At 42.0% G+C, this 17853-nt stretch overlaps 1 protein-coding gene across 1 annotated transcript; it reads right to left on the bottom strand.

Moving 5' to 3' along the window:
• Positions 1-9045: 9045 nt before the first annotated feature.
• On the bottom strand, positions 9046-11325 carry LOC147881140 (pentatricopeptide repeat-containing protein At1g06140, mitochondrial-like). The gene has a single exon (XM_087402336.1). The coding sequence runs from the start codon at positions 11323-11325 to the stop codon at positions 9046-9048; it is 2280 nt and encodes a 759-aa protein (XP_087258462.1).
• Positions 11326-17853: the final 6528 nt, after the last annotated feature.

The following is a 17853-nucleotide window of genomic DNA, read 5'->3' as shown; positions in this document are numbered from 1 at the left end:
CCCCCCATATGAGGAGAAGGCATTTGAGTAGCTCGGTTATCCGGCACGTCTTGGTTTGGACACCAGATAGGGGCCATGTGTGGCCTGAATGGAGACCGTAGGTCATTTGCTCTATTTTGCACCACAGTTCTATCGTGTGGTCGGTGGCCTATTTCGGGACCGACCCCCAGTTGGTCGTTTTAGGCGGACTAGGTCGGTCACCCAATTGGGTCTAACCAACTACGACTGGTGGCTATATAAGAGCGAGCTCGTGAAGCCCATTTTATCACTGGCTATAGCAACCTTGATTCCTTAGCATCCAGCCTCCGTCCTCTACTGTTTCCAGCACGCCATCGAAGCTTCTCTCACAGGAGTGCACGGCTGGGAGGCAGCGCCATCTATTGTATCAGTTTTACAGTAATCAAAATTTTGATTCTCCATACTATCTGCTTTTCTCTCTTGCGTACGAGATCCTGTTATCTGTTGAGCACAGACGTATTGTTTTCTTACAAAAAGCTCATAGCATTAGGCACTAGAAAAATCCTACTTCTTTGAAGAACCAAAAAGCAAATTGGTAAGTGCATTGGACTAGGCATTGAAGAGGTTGCACAATAACTAGGGGTAGTACAAAAAAGTGTCGATAGCATGGTAGATGATATCAGAGCATGTGGAGAATCCCAGAGTGAGGCATCCATTGTTGTAGCTGCATCTTTTGACTTAGGTGCCTCATCCCAAGATGTTCTCCAATGCAGTCCTGGTGGTTCAACCACACAGACATCAAGTTGCATGATGTGGCATACAAGTAAATATTGTGGGAAGGAACCCATCCACGGAGCATGGGCAGTCTAGCAATGTGTCTCATCCACATGCAAGGGATCCATTGTTGTCATCTTTTGACTTAGGTGCCTCATCCCAAGATGTTCTCCAATGCAGTCCTGGTGGTTCAACCACACAGACATGATGTGGCATACAAGTAGATGTTGTGGAAAGGGAACCCATCCACGGAGCATGGGTAGTGTAGCAATGTGTCTCATCCACATGCAAGTGTCCAACAATACATTGAAAGGGTGCAACAAGATGTCTTCAAGGCTATTTGTCGCACCGGCTATCTTTTAAACATGGTTTAGAGTCTCCATTGGAAAAAGGCTATTGCTTTTGTTGCTCGAGCTAGTGCTAGATTTACTATGCCATCATGCCATGCTGCGCGAAATGACATATCGGACAAGTATTATGATAAGAATGCATCATGTTGTATATGATGGCATGGATAAGACAACGTGCACCATCATGAGTAATGAAGGAAAAGTGTGTCAAAGAGGCCTCTTATTCATGTGATGGTTGTCACCTTCAAAGGTGAGGCTTTCCATCCTTCTAGATACAACTGCCATGCTAAGACGGGAGAGTACATTGCCAAACAACTTGGTGCAGTAATTCAAGGGCCCACAGATGTGATTTAGTTTATCAACAAAAAATGCAAAAAATTAGAGAAAATCTAGAAAACTAATAAATAAAAGATATCCCATGATCTAATCTTTTCCATGCTCATGCCATTATCCTACCTCGTACTCAAGGACTGGTATAAAAACTCAAAGAGAGTTTTTCAAGATAGCCGCCATCGATGAGGGAAGATGGTTACCTACTTTCTTAACCATGAAATATTATTAGGCATATTTAGAAACCACCAGGATCCATCCAGCAAACTAGAGTTTTTAAAGCTTGGTGAGACTTATTTCGGAACAAACTAGATTACGTTGGAGTCTTTATTGAGTTCAAAACCTTGTTATCGAAATGTAAATTGCACAGAGGCAATACTATGGATAGACGAGAATCACATTGTGCATAATTCAATGAACTCAAGAGCTTGGTAACAACAAAGCCCTTTGAAAGAGGGTTATAGATCTTATGGAGACAATGAGACCCATTTGGCATGCCATTTGTAAATTAGACATGAAAGGGCCAAGCATTTGGGAAATGCCTAAATGGCTTTGTGGACTATAGGATGTGAACTATTGAAGGAAAATGCACGTGTAGGTGAAGGTCATTACTCTCTTAAGAGATGCCAGTTACTAAAGAGATTTATGCAAAAATGATGGGACCAAGCTCACAACCTGCTTCACTATGCCAACCATTTGTTGCTTAGTGGGAATATTGCCCTAAAATTAATGTACAGATCATGGAACCTTGGCACACATTGTTAGCAAAATTCTTTGAGGACACAAGAGAGTATGCAACTGCTGCCGTCAGAGAAATGTCCACCATTTGAAACAAAGGGTTGTTTGTAAATATCGGAATACAACAATTGGTGAAAAGCATGCCCACATGGAGATGGTGGGAACTTAGTGGAGCATCAACAATTCACTTGCAAGCATTAGCTATTAAAGTTCTCTCGTAGCCTTTTAGCAACTCTTTCAGTGAATGCAACTATAAGCTGTGCACTTTGCCCCCAGAAATCATTTGCTCATGGACTAGGAAGAAAAGTTTGCATGTGTATGCAAATGACAGAGTGTCAGATGAGGTGAAAGGGGACTACACAAATGGTGATATGGTGAAGTGGTTGGTGGACAATCTTCTTGGCCCTTTGCACGATGCTTCTGTGGTGGGGTAAGTTGAGCCTATCGAATCTAGTGTAATGATAGCAAACCTAGCGAGGAAATGGCTTGAGAAACTTAATTGTAAAAACTCAACTATGTTTATCATTGTATTTGATTGTGTTCACTATTTACATGTGTGGGTTGCAAAATGTTTTCAATTGGGAAATATATTGAATTGCATGATTGACACAAATGTGAAATAACACAATTGCAAATAGCATTGCCATTCAATTACTTTGCCCCAAAATTGAGAGTCTCAATACATGTTTTGAATACATATGTCATACGTATTTTTAAATACATATGCTCTAACACACTGAGCGACATGTAGACATGTTGATCACACTCCCTCATATTTTTGGTTGAACCAGGATATTTTTTGTTGCTCAAGGACTTTTTTTGAAGTGCTATATTGCTCGATATTTTTTGTATTTTTTTGAATGGATAAACTCTCAAGACAATGTAATGAGACTCTGACAATATACAATGGCGAGTATGTATTGAGATTATGACAATACGGACGAAAATTCCAAAAGAACAACTGCATCGCGTGCCATTGTAGACAACAACTGTAACTTGGTGCACCTTTCCTTCCACGCCCTTGCGTAGCTATTCGTGGACCATTTGCACATTTTGGAAAGTTAACGTCATAGGCACACTAGGAAATATATTGAGTGCACATTCACTTCTCGGTCCTACCTTTACACAAATGCACGATTGAACTTGTGAATCCTATCTGCAAGATGTCTTAAAGTGCTCAATGATGCTTTCCTAATCAATCCTTTCTCACTTGGTGGATGCCTTCATTTCTGCTCACTCAGTGAACCAATGCACGATCTTGGACTGTCCATTTGCCTGGTACACTTTTAGCAATTGCAATTGAGCCAAGACATCACCAAACATCCAACTTTGAAAGTTCTCCACTACCATGCACATCAGACTTGGGCAATGCTGTGTCAGCTTTTTGAAGACTCTAGAAAATAGTGTAAAGATATTGTCTGGCAAATTTGCAAACGTTTGTAATTATGGATTTGCTCGTTCTTTAATCCTATAATGTATTGTTGTTGGTGTACGCACATACAATTGGATAGTGATCTAAGAAACACCACAATCATGACTTGTTATAATCATCCAAAGCAATGAAATACAAACAATCAACAAACATTACAATCAACATACAACAATGTACAAACATAAACATAGCTATCGGCACACAATAATGCCTAAATCTAAAGCTGTGAACATATAACAATGTCACATGAACAAGATGATCTACATCAGCTTTGTAGATCACACATTTGTCTAAGAAGGTCATTATAGGGAGATTAAGGCTCAATTGCAAACAATTGTGAGCCACACAAGTGAATAATAATCGATTCTACTTGACATGTCTAAATCTAAAACTATAAACATATAACAGTAGCACAAACCAAGATGATCTAGATTTGCTAATCACATATTTGAATGGGAAGGTCATTATCAAGGTGATCAAGGCTGGCAATTGCGAGCCACACACGTGAGAAACAACTGGGTCTACTCGATGTCCTATATGATATATATATCTCTATGTGTGTGTGTGTAAGCGCACACGCTCAATTGCAAACAATTGTGAGCCACACAAGTGAATAATAATCGATTCTAATTGACATGTCTAAATCTAAAACTATAAACATATAATAGTAGCACAAACCTAGATCATATTTGCCAATCACATATCTGAATGGGAAGGTCATTCTGATGTGATGGGCATGAAGGTTACAGAATCTGAGTACATGTGGATTATTTTCCTGTAAGAGGGGCCCCCATCTAGATTGAAGACTAGCTTGTGGTAGGTATTTAATCGTTGCTCCTCCACGGTCAGAGCTCTTTTGAAGATGTCTCAAAGCAAAATGATCAACAGTCAAAAAACGTGGATGGAAGCAACGACTCCAGGACTGGAACCTCCGCATACATGTCTATGAAATTTCACATTTGGTACGTGAGGCCGTAGGCAGTAGCCACCTTCGAAAAGTCGAACTGAGGAAATTATAGATGACACTTTCTAATGTAGAGTATGTGGGTGAACTGTCACTGGATATATATAAACGAGTTGGAAGCTAAAATCTACTTGGAGTTTCCAATTTCAGAACTAATTAAAAAAGAGATAGGTGAGGAACTTATAATTTAGATGCTATCAAAACTAGAACACAGAAGGCGAAGATGTGTACAATGGAGTTGAAGTGAAATATATGCTGTTTTGGAATTTAGTATGTGGATAATGTTGCAATTTTTGAAAGCTTGATTGAGCTCTAGAAGAATTTTATTGTTCTTCCTCCATAGAATGATTAACTTGGAACATTGAAATCAACACATCTATAGTTGGCAACCATATTATGCATGCTTGTGAGCAATTGGCTTTCACATTACATGACTACAGGTAAAGCTAGAAGCAAATGGTAGAAAAGGCAATTGGTTTTCTAGGATGAGACTTTTGAACTTGAAAATGAGGTGAACCACCAATGCACATTGCACATATTACATCATGCATATTGCGAAGTAAGAAAAGGTTGTGGCTACCTTATAGTGCATAGTTTAAAATTATAAAGCATATTACATACTCCATCTCCAGATAGGCATTCTACCCCATCATCATTCTCAAAGCACACCATAGAGACAAGAAGATACAAAAAAAGGAAAAGTAGAAAGTGCACCCTATGACTTATGAGTGTTATCCTTTGTGACATGTTTCTACATAGTGCACCCTTTGATTGTGCACTATGTATTATGCACTTTCATAGTTTTGCTTTTCTTGTCTTGAATTTCATAGTTCTTCTCTTGATATGTAGGTTCTCAAGTATAAACTATGTTTCATTTTCCTGAGTTTGATTAAGCCTAGACATTTTACCTTTTTTATCCTTTTCTCAGGGCTCCCAAATTAGATTGGTTCCTATCAAAGGGTGGTCAAGCACCTACCTAGTCTTGTAGACATAGTGATTCCATCTTCAAGAGCTAGATTGTCTTGTACTTAGACTCTCACAGGATGAGGAGCTGGAAGCACCTAGTTCAATGCCAACCCAAGAAGAAAACAATAGGATGTGGCCAAGGGGAGTATCCACTAGGTACGAGTTCAAGGCAGGGGGTCATGCCTTTTTCATGCAGTGCCATCATAGACTAGCCCCTTCGGACCTTAGTATTAAGCAGTAGGATTGTTCTTACTCCCTATCCAGGCCCAAGAACCATTGCCATCCTTGCAGGTGGGTTGGGCTTGGGAGGTCGTTTTCAACATTACTATATGGAGGATATTGAGTTTGTCTTTTTCATTTTTTGTATTACAATGCCGACATGGCGAGCGGTTTAAACTCACGCAGCCTCCCGCACACGCACAACTTAACCGACCCCATGGGTAGGATTGTTCTTTGTATTTCCATTCTATGCCACTTGGGATGATGTGGTATAGACCACCCACATGGCTGTTTCAAAATGTTGAGTCCATGGATATTCTTATTGTCCCACCTTTACTATAACTAGTTTTAAATGGAATGAATTACTTCATACTGTTAAAAAAATGGTCAAAATAAGGACGAGAAGTTGCTCAAGTGCTTCTATTATATACCTAGATGAATCCAGGAACATTCCCAAACTCATCCTTCAAAAACACAACATAGTGCAGTTTCAATCTCATGATAGTCACTCACAAGGTTGAAAACCATAAACTCCATCATGCATAGCAGGGACTAGCTACTCTGACATCCCCACTGACGTCATCAGCGCCCAACAGTGGGTATAGACCATAGTATAAAAATATGCTCTCACACATACAAATCCACACACCCACACATACTTGAGCATCCATTTATACAAAGTCTTCGTATTGAGTTTCTGGCGGCACTCCAAAGGTGAATTGCAGACTCAGCCATGACGAAGGCTAGCACTAAAGGAGAAGGCTAATCAAAAGGTAGTCCAAAATCTCTTCAATCAAGCTACAACTGCTTGTTAAGTCTAAACGTTTTCATTTTAGTCTCTCCCCAACCAGCATCTAAATCTAAATCTAGCTGATAGGGCAACACACCATTTAAGAATTATCACGATACCAACAGGCCGCAACTTGGACGAAAACTTCACAAGGTGAAATTTGCATGTCCGCTTATACGGCGGAAGCATATACCTAGATGAATCCAGGAACATTCCCAAACTCATCCTTTAAAAACACAACATAGTGCAGTTTCAATCTCATGATAGTCACTCACAAGGTTGAAAACCATAAACTCCATCATGCATAGCAGGGACTAGCTACTATGACATCCCCACTGACGTCATCAGCGCCCAACAGTGGGTGTAGACCATAGTATAAAAATATGCTCTCACACATACAAATCCACACACCCACATACTTGAGCATCCATACAAGTGCTTCTATTTCCGGAAGCTTCGTCACGGACAAAGTGAAGTGAGGACTCATGGTACATTGACAACAAAGCCAGCCGATACATGACGAGGCACACAAAGTGGTTCTCCCATCTTGAGCCGATTGCAACAATCTGTAACGTCCAATCAACGTGAAAGGTTTGATCTCATTCTCTATTCGTGATGACGAACATAAGGTTTTGACAAATGCATTGTACATACCCAACCTTGCCACTCAAGTGAGCCCCAACCCTCCTGCTCTACCCTCCCATGGCCCAATCCTTAAGTATAGCTTTAGCTGTCCACCCGTAGTACAGTTAGAAGAAGAAATTTCAGAACCTACATGGGGATGGGCTAGGCCCTTCTTGCTGGTGGTGAAGTCGATCCTAGGGAATGACCACACTTATCTCATAATGTCATAGAGAGAGTCCTCTCTCTGAACCAACTGCCACAACCAAATCTGCATATAAGAACTATCGAGAATTGCAATGCCAATGGCTCATTGAAGTGTCTAGGCCACATCTCATGGAACCAAATATATGTGAGCAGGACCCTATCATCCTCCCAGCCATCTTGTGAATGGAAGGGTGCCACAGAACTGCTGGCTGATAATCTATCTTCTCCTCTCCAAGAAGGGGCTGTGACTTTCAGTTCCCCTCATTTGATACCGTCACATGTTAACAGTCCTTGGGCACCTCATTGATGTCTCCTGCAGTGGGGTTAGTATCACGATATTTTCACTGACAGGAAACAGAGTAAAGAGTAGAACCAGGAAACAGCCCGTGCCACCACCTACAGGACTCTGCTACAGTACCCGTAAGTAATCTGAATCTGTCATTATCACTCAAGAGTCCCAACCATCCCCCCTTAGGGTATAGCTATAAAGTACACTAGGACTTATGAATATACAAGTGTGGCCCACTTGGCCTGCAACTAGATGATTACAAATGCTGCTGTGCTCACTTGGTCATACAGCATGGACATTTGTCTCAACTTTTTGTGCTTATCAAAGGTTTTTCCAATAGGTGCTCTCATGGGTCAGATCCAACACCCAAATATCACTGATGCCCCGCCAGATCTTTCACCAACTATGATGTCCTCAATGCCCTCTATTGTCATCCTCATCTAGAGATATAACTTTGGTTTTCTGTTGTGCCAAGTGGGGACTGAGGAGGAGATAGTTGTACCTTCAATGTTCAAGTAGTAATTTTATTATTGCATCAGCCTCCCTGTAGAAATAATTGCTTGTAAAGGATATTTAGAAAAGCCCTAAACCCCTCCTTGTAGTCCGTTAGCCACATACTTTTTTGGGTCTCATAATCCTTTGGATGTTAATATACATTCTTTCCTTTCTTTTTCACATTTCACACTTGTGTACGCATGGCTATGATCAATCATCTGTTGAAGATCACAGATATATGACAGTCCATCCCTATTGCACTTTGAAATCGTGTGTGTGCTCACACTGGTGAACACTCAAGTCTTTAGTCCCACTAAATTTGCATCCCCCCTCTTAATGGAAATTTGAAAATCAATACACATCAATGTGGTGTCACTCCTAAAGAGCCCAAAAATGTTACCACCAATGCCACAAAAAGTGGATGCCAGACTCACTGAACCAAGTTTCTATTATGAGATTAAAAGCTCTATACATTTGGTGTCCAGTCTGTGAATTACCTGTCAATCTTGCCATTCCAATTGTCATCCATAAATCCAAAGCATTAGCTCCTTCAAAGCAATGAAAGAACCTCAAGCTTTGTGCACAAGCTGTGATATCCCAGGGGCAGCACTGCACGTTTACCTTCCTCTAGCTAGTTGGTTGATCTCATACCTTTGATATTGTGGGAGTGGACTCATAATTTTGATTTCATCAAGAGCTGATGCATCTGCTTAGACCATCCTGAAATCTGCATCATAACCCTTCTTTCAGACGAGGTAACACATCATATAGTATTTCGTACCATCACCATTCATATGATGGATGTTGAGCCTGTGAACTTTTTTCTTCAGCTTCATTACAGGGCACTATGGAACATAACACATGGATTCGTTGCGTTGAAGCAGCACCTAGACTGTCTTATGCAATGACCCTTCAAGCCCCCATACTATCATCATGCCTACCAGTTGCAACATAGACATTTGACAATGATACATAAGAGGCAGCATTGTGAGGTTCCAATTCAAAATAATGTTCAGCCGCACGTGTTCCCCGTTCCACATCACCATGTATCCTGCAGGCACCTAGCAAACTTGACCATGCAGAAGCAACCTTTTCGAATGGCATATTGTTGATTAAGTCTTCTGCCTCATCCAAGTACCCTGCACGACCAAGAAGATCTATCATGCACAGATAGTGTTCAATGGTATGCGTAATACCATGGTCATTATTCATGGAATAAAAGTAATGCCTGCCCTCCTCAACTTGTCCTGTGTGAGTGCAGGCAGTGAGAATCCAAATAAAAGTGACATTGTCTGGCTTGACACCATCAAAAAGCATTTGGTGATAGAAATCCAGAGCCTCCTTGCCATGGCCATTTTGGGCACATGCAGCAATCATGCTTGTCCACGTCACCACATCCCACTGAGGCATCCTGATGAACACAGTCCTTGCGCGATGCATACTTGCACACTTCCCATACATATTAATAAGGGCATTCCCCACCACAATATCTTGCTCATATCCCATGTTCACAACTGCATGATGGATCACTTGTCCCTCTTCCAAGCTCACCAGGCCAGAACATGCATCAACAGCACAAATCAAGGTGACCTTGTTTGCTTTGATGCCACAAAGCTGCATCTCCCAAAAGAGATCTACAGCCTCCTGGCTGTGTGCATTCTGGCTACATGCTGCAATCATGGAACACCAAGAGATCACATCCTGCACACACCTTCTCCTGAACACAGTTCTTGCATCTTGCAGGCCTCCGCACTTAGCATACATGCAAATTAATGCAGTTCCCACAGCATTATCTTGCTCAAATCCACTTTGAACAATAGCAGCATGAACCTCCTGTCCAGCTTTTTGACATGCCAGAGTGGCACATGCTTCCAGCACACACATGAACGTCACCTTGTCTGGCTTGATGCCAGTAAGTAGCATCTGCTTAAACAGATCGAGAGCCGCATTTTCCTTCCCATTTTGAGAATAAACTGTAATCAGTGTGCTCCAAGAGACCACATTTCGCTCAGGCATTCTGCCAAACATCGTGCTTGCATTAAGCACACTCCTACACTTTCCGTACATATTGACTAGGGAAGTCGCAACCATCAAATCTCCTTCATATCCACGGTCAACAATAGCAGTATGAATGCTTAGACCCTCTTCCAAGGCCAACAGACTTGCACATGAGTTGAGAGCACAGAGGAAGGTGATCTTGTTTGGCTTTATATCAACCATTTGCATCGTGAAAAACAAATCAAGAGCTTCCTTGCTCTGCCCATTGTGATGATATGCTGCGATCATTGCACTCCATGAGATTACATCTTGCTGATACATGCTACAAAAGACACTCCTTGCATCATGCACGCTCCTACATTTGCCATACATGTTGATCAGGGCATTCTCCACATTGGCAGATTGTTCATATCCATGGACTAAAATAGCCGAATGAATTATGCGTCCCTCTTCAAGAACCTCGTCGCTGGCGCATGCATCAAGTCCACAAATAAAGGTAGCCTTGTCTGGTTCGACGCCCTCGACATGCATCTTCTGGAAAAGATTCAAAGCTTCCTCACCATCACCATGCTTCGCATACCCTGCAATCATTGCGTTCCAAGATACCACATCCCGCTTGGACATTCTGGTAAACACCCTCCTTGCCTCTTCCAGATAACCGTTCTGTGCATATGCTGTAAGCAGTATAGTCCAAGAGTAAACATTGGGGTTGAGAATCTTGTCAAACACGGCCTGTGCAAGCTCCATTGCCCCACAATTGCCATACATTTGGACAAGACAGTTCCCAAGAAACCTGTCATCGTCATAACCTTGCCTTTCAATGAAGGCATGCACGAGTCTTCCATCTGCAAGGGCCTTTGCTTTACCGTTACGCTTCAACAGAGAGGCCAAGGCAGCAAAGTCGGCTGGTTTCTCCAAGGGAGGATGCAAGCCAGGACTGCTTACCTGAATGCTAAGATCGATATGCTGTGCAGCCTGCTGGTGGAATGAGAGCTTGTCTTGGACTGAATGGGCTTGTGGGCACTCTGATTTTGTTGCCGAGGAAGCCAGGGATACTCCGTAAGTGTGTGGGAGCTGGTCCAAGAAAGAATTCTGAAGATGGGTTACATGAAAAGAGACCCTGAAGGTAGAAATAGTTGATGATGGAGGTCGTTCACAGAGGCCAGGAGCATGGTGTGGCGAAGAGGTGAGCATGTGTAGAACTCAGTACCAAGTCTCCCCATTCCACTCATGTGCGCATTTTCACAGATGCTTTGGATTTCATAGCGCTTTGGAAGAGGTGTGTAGGCCTATCTCGTCCTTTCGCCCACCCCCTGTGGTGGTGGTTCACACCTTCCCCCCATGGTTATGAGGCTGCTAATTTATGTCATCAACTTGTGATTGGAATGGGCCAATCGTGTAGTAGTTGAAGGAGTTGGCCATGGAATGTGGGACCTTCATGGGACATCGCGTCAGTCTCCGGGCTTGTTCCTCGTATTGCCTTCACACCACCTTTTGGAGGATATGGCAACGATTAAATATGGGGTCTACACGAAGTTTAGTCCTCTAGAAGGTGGACCCAAGGGGTGATATGGCAACAATTAAATATGGGGTTTACACGAGTTTAGTCCCAAGTCATACTTATTGGCGAGGGGGTCTATAGAGCCTTTGGCTCAATTGCAAGGGAGGATCATTTAGGGTGACGAGTCTAGTGTAGCCCATTGGCATTGCTTGTCAACGAGGACATCCGTAGGGTGTGGCTTGAGTGTGATGGGCACTGTGTATTTTTGTCTATCTAATACCTACATAAACTTTTTGGGGATGTGGGCGACTTCCTTCATCGACTTCTAAGGCTATTGGTTCCCCTTATTGCCCACTTCCTTGCTTTAATCCTTCATCCTCCTTTTCCTCCATCGGTATGGGACATCAAGTCTTATTTTGTCGAGAGCTTTGCCAAGATGTTGTTATAGTCTCTAGCTCAAAAGAGTCATAGTTAATGGCCAAGGGATCTATATAAGCAAGCCTGCAACAAGGAGCGATTGTTTAGTCTGACGCGTTTAGCTTAGTATTGGTGTTGATGCTTTGGTTTGCTCACTCCCGACACAGGTCGCACTACCCGTGACCGCTTGCTACGAGAGTTGGCCAATGAGATGCTCTAACACACCATACAGGTACCACACTTTCTCATATATTCGTAAGTTCCTTTTCCCTTGGCCTAAACCCGGGGCCCAAGATCTCACCTTGGCGAATCTTCAACCGGGTCCTCACGGTTCTGAACTTGCAAGTATTAGCCGCCGCTGCTCAAATGCTAAGTCACGGGGATTAAAGATGTGGGGTCGTCGCACGTGATTGCGGCATCGTCGAGGAGGCATAGCAAAAGAACCTGATGCAAATGGTTTAGCCTCGTTAGTAGGGATAAGAGCTCGGGAGGACGATGGACCTGGAGATGGAGGGTCGAAGGGATTGACCTGTTGTCGTTGCTCAAGGGGAGGCCATGGGTAGAGTGAGCTGACGTCAAGTGGTGGTTTGTTTGGATGAGTTAGCCATCACACCTCGGTGATGGGGCCCTCAGCAGGGTTGGAGATGTCCAACGCACCGTCAAAATGAGTCGCGTACCACTGAATGAGTGTGACTCGCTCCTAGATCTTTACATAAGTCATGTGTATTGTTCTACATCGCCACTGTCTCAATGGTGTGGCTACTTATGAGCTTTTCTAGCTCTCGAAGTATCTTTGCCTAGTAGTATGGGAGCTCAGGCATAAACGGCTTAGGGAGTTTGAGGATCCAAGCAATAATAAGTCATCGCTCAACCTTGAAAACATTGTCAGAGTACACTGCTTGATCTTGGACAAAAAGATTGAAGGTACATAATGGTTGTATACTGAGATCTCGAGTTGCACCAGCCCTAATACACCTTGGTGGAGAGGCTATGGGGGAGTAGGGGAATCAACTCAATTTCCTCAATCTATCGCCAAGCCCTGTAGAACGGACTGGTGGAATCTCGCAGCGGTACTCGATGCAGGACTTGGGTATCAGCACAATATCTAGAATATGCTATCTTGACAAAATGGGCTTAGCATTGAGAACTTGTTTGGGCGGGCGGCGTTTGGGTTCCCAGTTCACAACCGTTTTCCACTAAAAATGATACTTGAACTCCTACCTCTGCAAACCTAGTGTGGGTCTGGGTGCTCACGTAGAGAAAAGAAAACCACACTTGTATATAAAGGAGCTGATATAATCAAGTCCACCCTGGCTTGCCATGCACACCGTGTAATAATCTCTCTCTCTCTCTCTCTCTCTCTCTCTCTCTCTCTCTCTCTCTCTCTCGCACGCGCATGCATGCACATGCACCTAACACATGACAAATCTTCATCATAGTATGCCATTTCCCCCCGAGTACATCATCATATGTGCATGAGGTCACCACCACACATGATTACAGTTGATATATGGTGATACCATGGTTCTCCAAGCAGAGATCCTCCTCCTAGGAAACTCCAATGTGTGCAGAGGGTTTGCTTGATTTTGGATCAGTTCGCCTCAAAGTACTAGGAATAGGTCCGATAGAGCTTCAGATAGTGACTCCATCACATGAGGCCTTAGAGGATGCGCCACAAGCTACAAGATATGGCCGACACCTACTGAAGATAGAACCAGTGCATGACTTGTTCGTATATAATGGGCTTTATATGTAGTAATTATTAAGAGGGCTCACCTCTTTTCCACATGGAGGGGGGACAAGTAGAGTGGACTACATAATGGGTTCCCTAGCCTTTGTGTCACATATGTATGATCTTATGATCATTTCTAGATTTCACCATCTTGACCACCATGCCAGCCACAAAACGGGACCCTCGGCCCCAACCCATGTTTAGATTTACTTTGACCATGCCCTTGATGCTGTTTACATGAGCCACTTATCCTATGAGTTGCTGACCCCCCTCAAAGATGATATAGACCTCACCCATGCCTCAAACACATTGGTATTAATGGTTTAGGATGCCATCCTGAGATTGTTCCCTACGACTCAATCTATAGCATGCCCTCTAGCTGGGAAGATGCCCCAAAAACCGTGGTTTGATTATGAATTTTGAGAGATGAGCTCTCACCTCATACGTGACTGGGCTTTGGGTCACCTTATGATGCTCGAGGTGCAGCAAACATCACATTGCTTGATATAATGTAAGAGGTGGGCTTTTCTCTCACCTAGGATGGATAAGGTGGTCATATCTTATTGAGGAGGGATGCCACTATTTCATGGGGGCTTCACCTTGAGGGTAAGTTACCCATCCCCATCATAGGTCAAGGTTTCTAGCACACGTACGCTACCTCACTATACAATGTACCAATCTAGGCACTATCTGACACAACTTCTCTACCTAGGCCCACCACATCCATCTTATTCACTACACAAAATGTGTGAGTTGCATTGTTCTATCTCCACAACTAGAAATCATAAGTCCATGAGAGGTTGTAGATTGAGTATTTTGCACATGGGCAAAAGTTCTTGGCTCCAATCTTAGCACATATGTTGAACCTTGCCATATTCGATGACTTCTCCCCCCACTTGGAGAACCACTACCATTGTGCTTATACACAAAGAGGAGATTCCATAGATGTGGAGAACTATCACACTCTCATGATTGGCCACACATTGGACAAGATCTACTAATGACCACTATAGAGAGAGATCAGCTCATACACAAAGGCACCACACAAGTAGCGGACCTTGAGATAGGCTAGAATTTAAAGGAAACATTCCACTCTTCACCACATTTTCACACTTTGGGCCATCATTAAGGGGGAGAGATTGAGATCCTAGAAATTTTATGCTTGCTTTGTAGACTTTTGAAAAGTTTGTACCATGAGCCCACATGATTAGGAGACTCAAGAGATGCAAATATCAAGAGACATGATCAAGGGTCTAATAAGCTTGCATGAGTTAGTTAGGGGTAAAGTACAAACCCTTGGAGGATTGTCAAATTTGAGAGCACAATTAGAGTGAACCAAGGAAGCCCCCTCTTTTGATTAAAGTGAAGCAAGGATGCTCCTTCTCGCTAACACTCTTTGGGCTCTACATTGATGAGGTCATAATGAAAATTTCCTAGGATCTTTGATTTGATGATATAGATATAGTTGTATGAAGAAGGCATAGCCTCATATCCTCTTTAGAGATGCCTAGAGCCCTTACTGATGTTTTTCCTTCTTCAAGAAGGCCTGCTTTTATACTAAGACTGAAAAACTACTTGAGGGTGCTTTGTGAGATCCATGCTAGAGACTTTCCTTTTACATTTGTATAACTTGCTTAGAAGTCGGTTCATGCAAATGCCAAAACAAAAGGTAATAATCATGAGGAGAAGATAGAATATGGAGAGGTGAGCAAAGAGTAGATTAATGAGTATGTTAGATGTTTTTAAACTATTCCTCTACAAAATCTTTTATGTGCTTTTTCTATGAAGGTAGGTTTTTAGATATCCATGCTCTCTCTCTCTCTCTCTCCCCCCCCCCCCCCCTTTTATGTTTGGTAATAGAGATATATTTCTAAAAGAAAATGAACAGATGGTCACATGGCTACTATATGCTGTCCAATCATTCCCTCTCTAAGAACTCTTGAAGCACTATAGCAGATTAGAGTACTATCATCCAACACATAATCATGTCATTATCCACCAAATGGGCAGGAAGAGACTTGCTATAATAGTATTCCTTTGATAAAACCTATATGAGCTATAATACCAACTCATGGAGGTAGTTGATAGAGCGAGTGAGAAAAAGCGAGCGGGCCCAAAAAAGCAAGCAATATTTTCCACAATCCCCTTGTAGAGGTAGCCAACATAGCTTTGTGGAGTCCACTATTTGGTAACAATCTTCAAAATGGAACTTAACTTACTATGCTAATATGTGGCTATAGTCTAGCTTAACTTTCAATTGAACCCATACTAACATTCTGCAATTCTAATACATATCTTTAGTAATTGAAAGAAACCAAAGTGACACTTTAAAACGTGGGATTCCATTCGCTAATACAACAATTCTTCCACATTAAAAATGGGTCTTATTATCACTCACAAGTATTACTATAATCAAAACATCCATAATGCTTGTACTTATTAGTGATAGTAATATCACTTCACCCATATGTAGGAAAACCCATATATCATTCGAAAGCATAGGATTGCGTTATACATAGGACAATATTATCACATTGAAAATGGGTTTTCTTTTCACAAGTATCACCAATCTCTCAACAAAATGGTGATTTAAATTATACTCTAACTCCTCTAGACATTCATCATCAACAAAGTAGTTGCAACGAGCTTGTGGCCTATCTAAATGCCTCTTATCATATGTCCTTTTGGTTGACATGAATCTTGCCATTTTTTTGCATAGCATGGTAGCAAATGACAATCAAACATACGTTTGAAGCTGTAGTATGGAAAAAGGTTAAACTCAAAACAAATTCTAAGAAGATGAACTTGCCAACATCTTCTCTCATGCCATTTTCTTCTTTTTAATACGTTTGCCTACTACCATTGATCACACAGTGTTTCTCAAATAAAAATGATTCACAATAAGATGGATATCACTAAGTTGAGTTATATGCTTCAAAGGTACCCATCAAACTTAATATGCATCTAGAACTTACAGATGTTCAAGAAGATCATCAAAAGCTGCAATAACAACAATCCAACATATCCAAATGCGATCAAAGAAAGATCTAAGTTTAGTAGCATACTAACCATCATCATATGGATTTGTAATGGGATCTACTCTATCTTCATCCCATCTCCATCATGCTCTAACATCACCCATTTACTAGAATGGTTTTCTACAAGTGGCTCAACAATGTTCGCCAAATTTGAATCAAAAGAAAAGCAAGGGATACCAATATCTTGATAGGCACACATGAGAGGAGTTGTGCCACAACCCATCTCCAAAACTAGTCTTGCTAGAACAGATAGGAGAGACAAAAGGAACCCAGCAAAGTAACATCGCTCAAGTACACCTTGAGCCATCCGAGAAGACATCGGCATTACTGTCCTCTCGCTGAGAGGCACATAGTGAGTCCACAAACCAAATAATGGATCAATGGAAAGTTGATGGAATAGTGGAACATCAATCTATTTGGAAGAGAATGCTCCACTGTTTTAGAAACCATGCATAGATCACTGCATATGTAAGCCATACATAAAGAAACACATACAAAATAATGACCTTAGCTAGCAAGTATGATAGCATGAAAGACTGCACATGCTACTAACCACACATATAGAAAGCTAAAAGAAATGGATGACTTTAGCATCAAAACCTAGCATGCATACTACATGTAACATGCCATCTATAAATCACACATAGAGATACACACAACATAGCATGCATGGAATTGTAGCATCCCTTAACAGTTATACCATGGTCTTTATAGTATCCATGTGGAAGCTTGTCATGAATGACTACACGCTTGATAACTTCCAAGCCTTGACCAAATGCAAAGCACCCCATCCAAGAAATACAAAACACTACAATCAAATGGTATTATCTCGAACAAGAAGAATGGGAACAGAAGACATAAAATAGTTAACCTTACCTACCATAGGACATATAACTGGTAGATCCAGCCACTATCTTGAAGTTGTTGCAACTGCAAGCCCAGAATGCACACTGGTCATCCAGCAAGAGGTTCCAAAGTAGGGTGGTTCCTCTCTCATCAAGTGGGAATCCAATGGGAAAGCTAAGCAATATAAA

Source organism: Dipteris shenzhenensis, chromosome 31 (genome assembly GCF_047967505.1).
Source record: "Dipteris shenzhenensis isolate YYH24624 ecotype China chromosome 31, Dip_SZ_1.0, whole genome shotgun sequence".
NCBI lineage: Eukaryota > Viridiplantae > Streptophyta > Polypodiopsida > Gleicheniales > Dipteridaceae > Dipteris > Dipteris shenzhenensis.
This window is presented reverse-complemented; position numbering and strand designations above follow the sequence as displayed.

Coding starts and splice junctions, on each gene's coding strand:
- LOC147881140 (XM_087402336.1), bottom strand. CDS start 11,325: ATGCTCACCTCTTCGCCACACCATGCTCCTGGCCTCTGTGAACGACCT.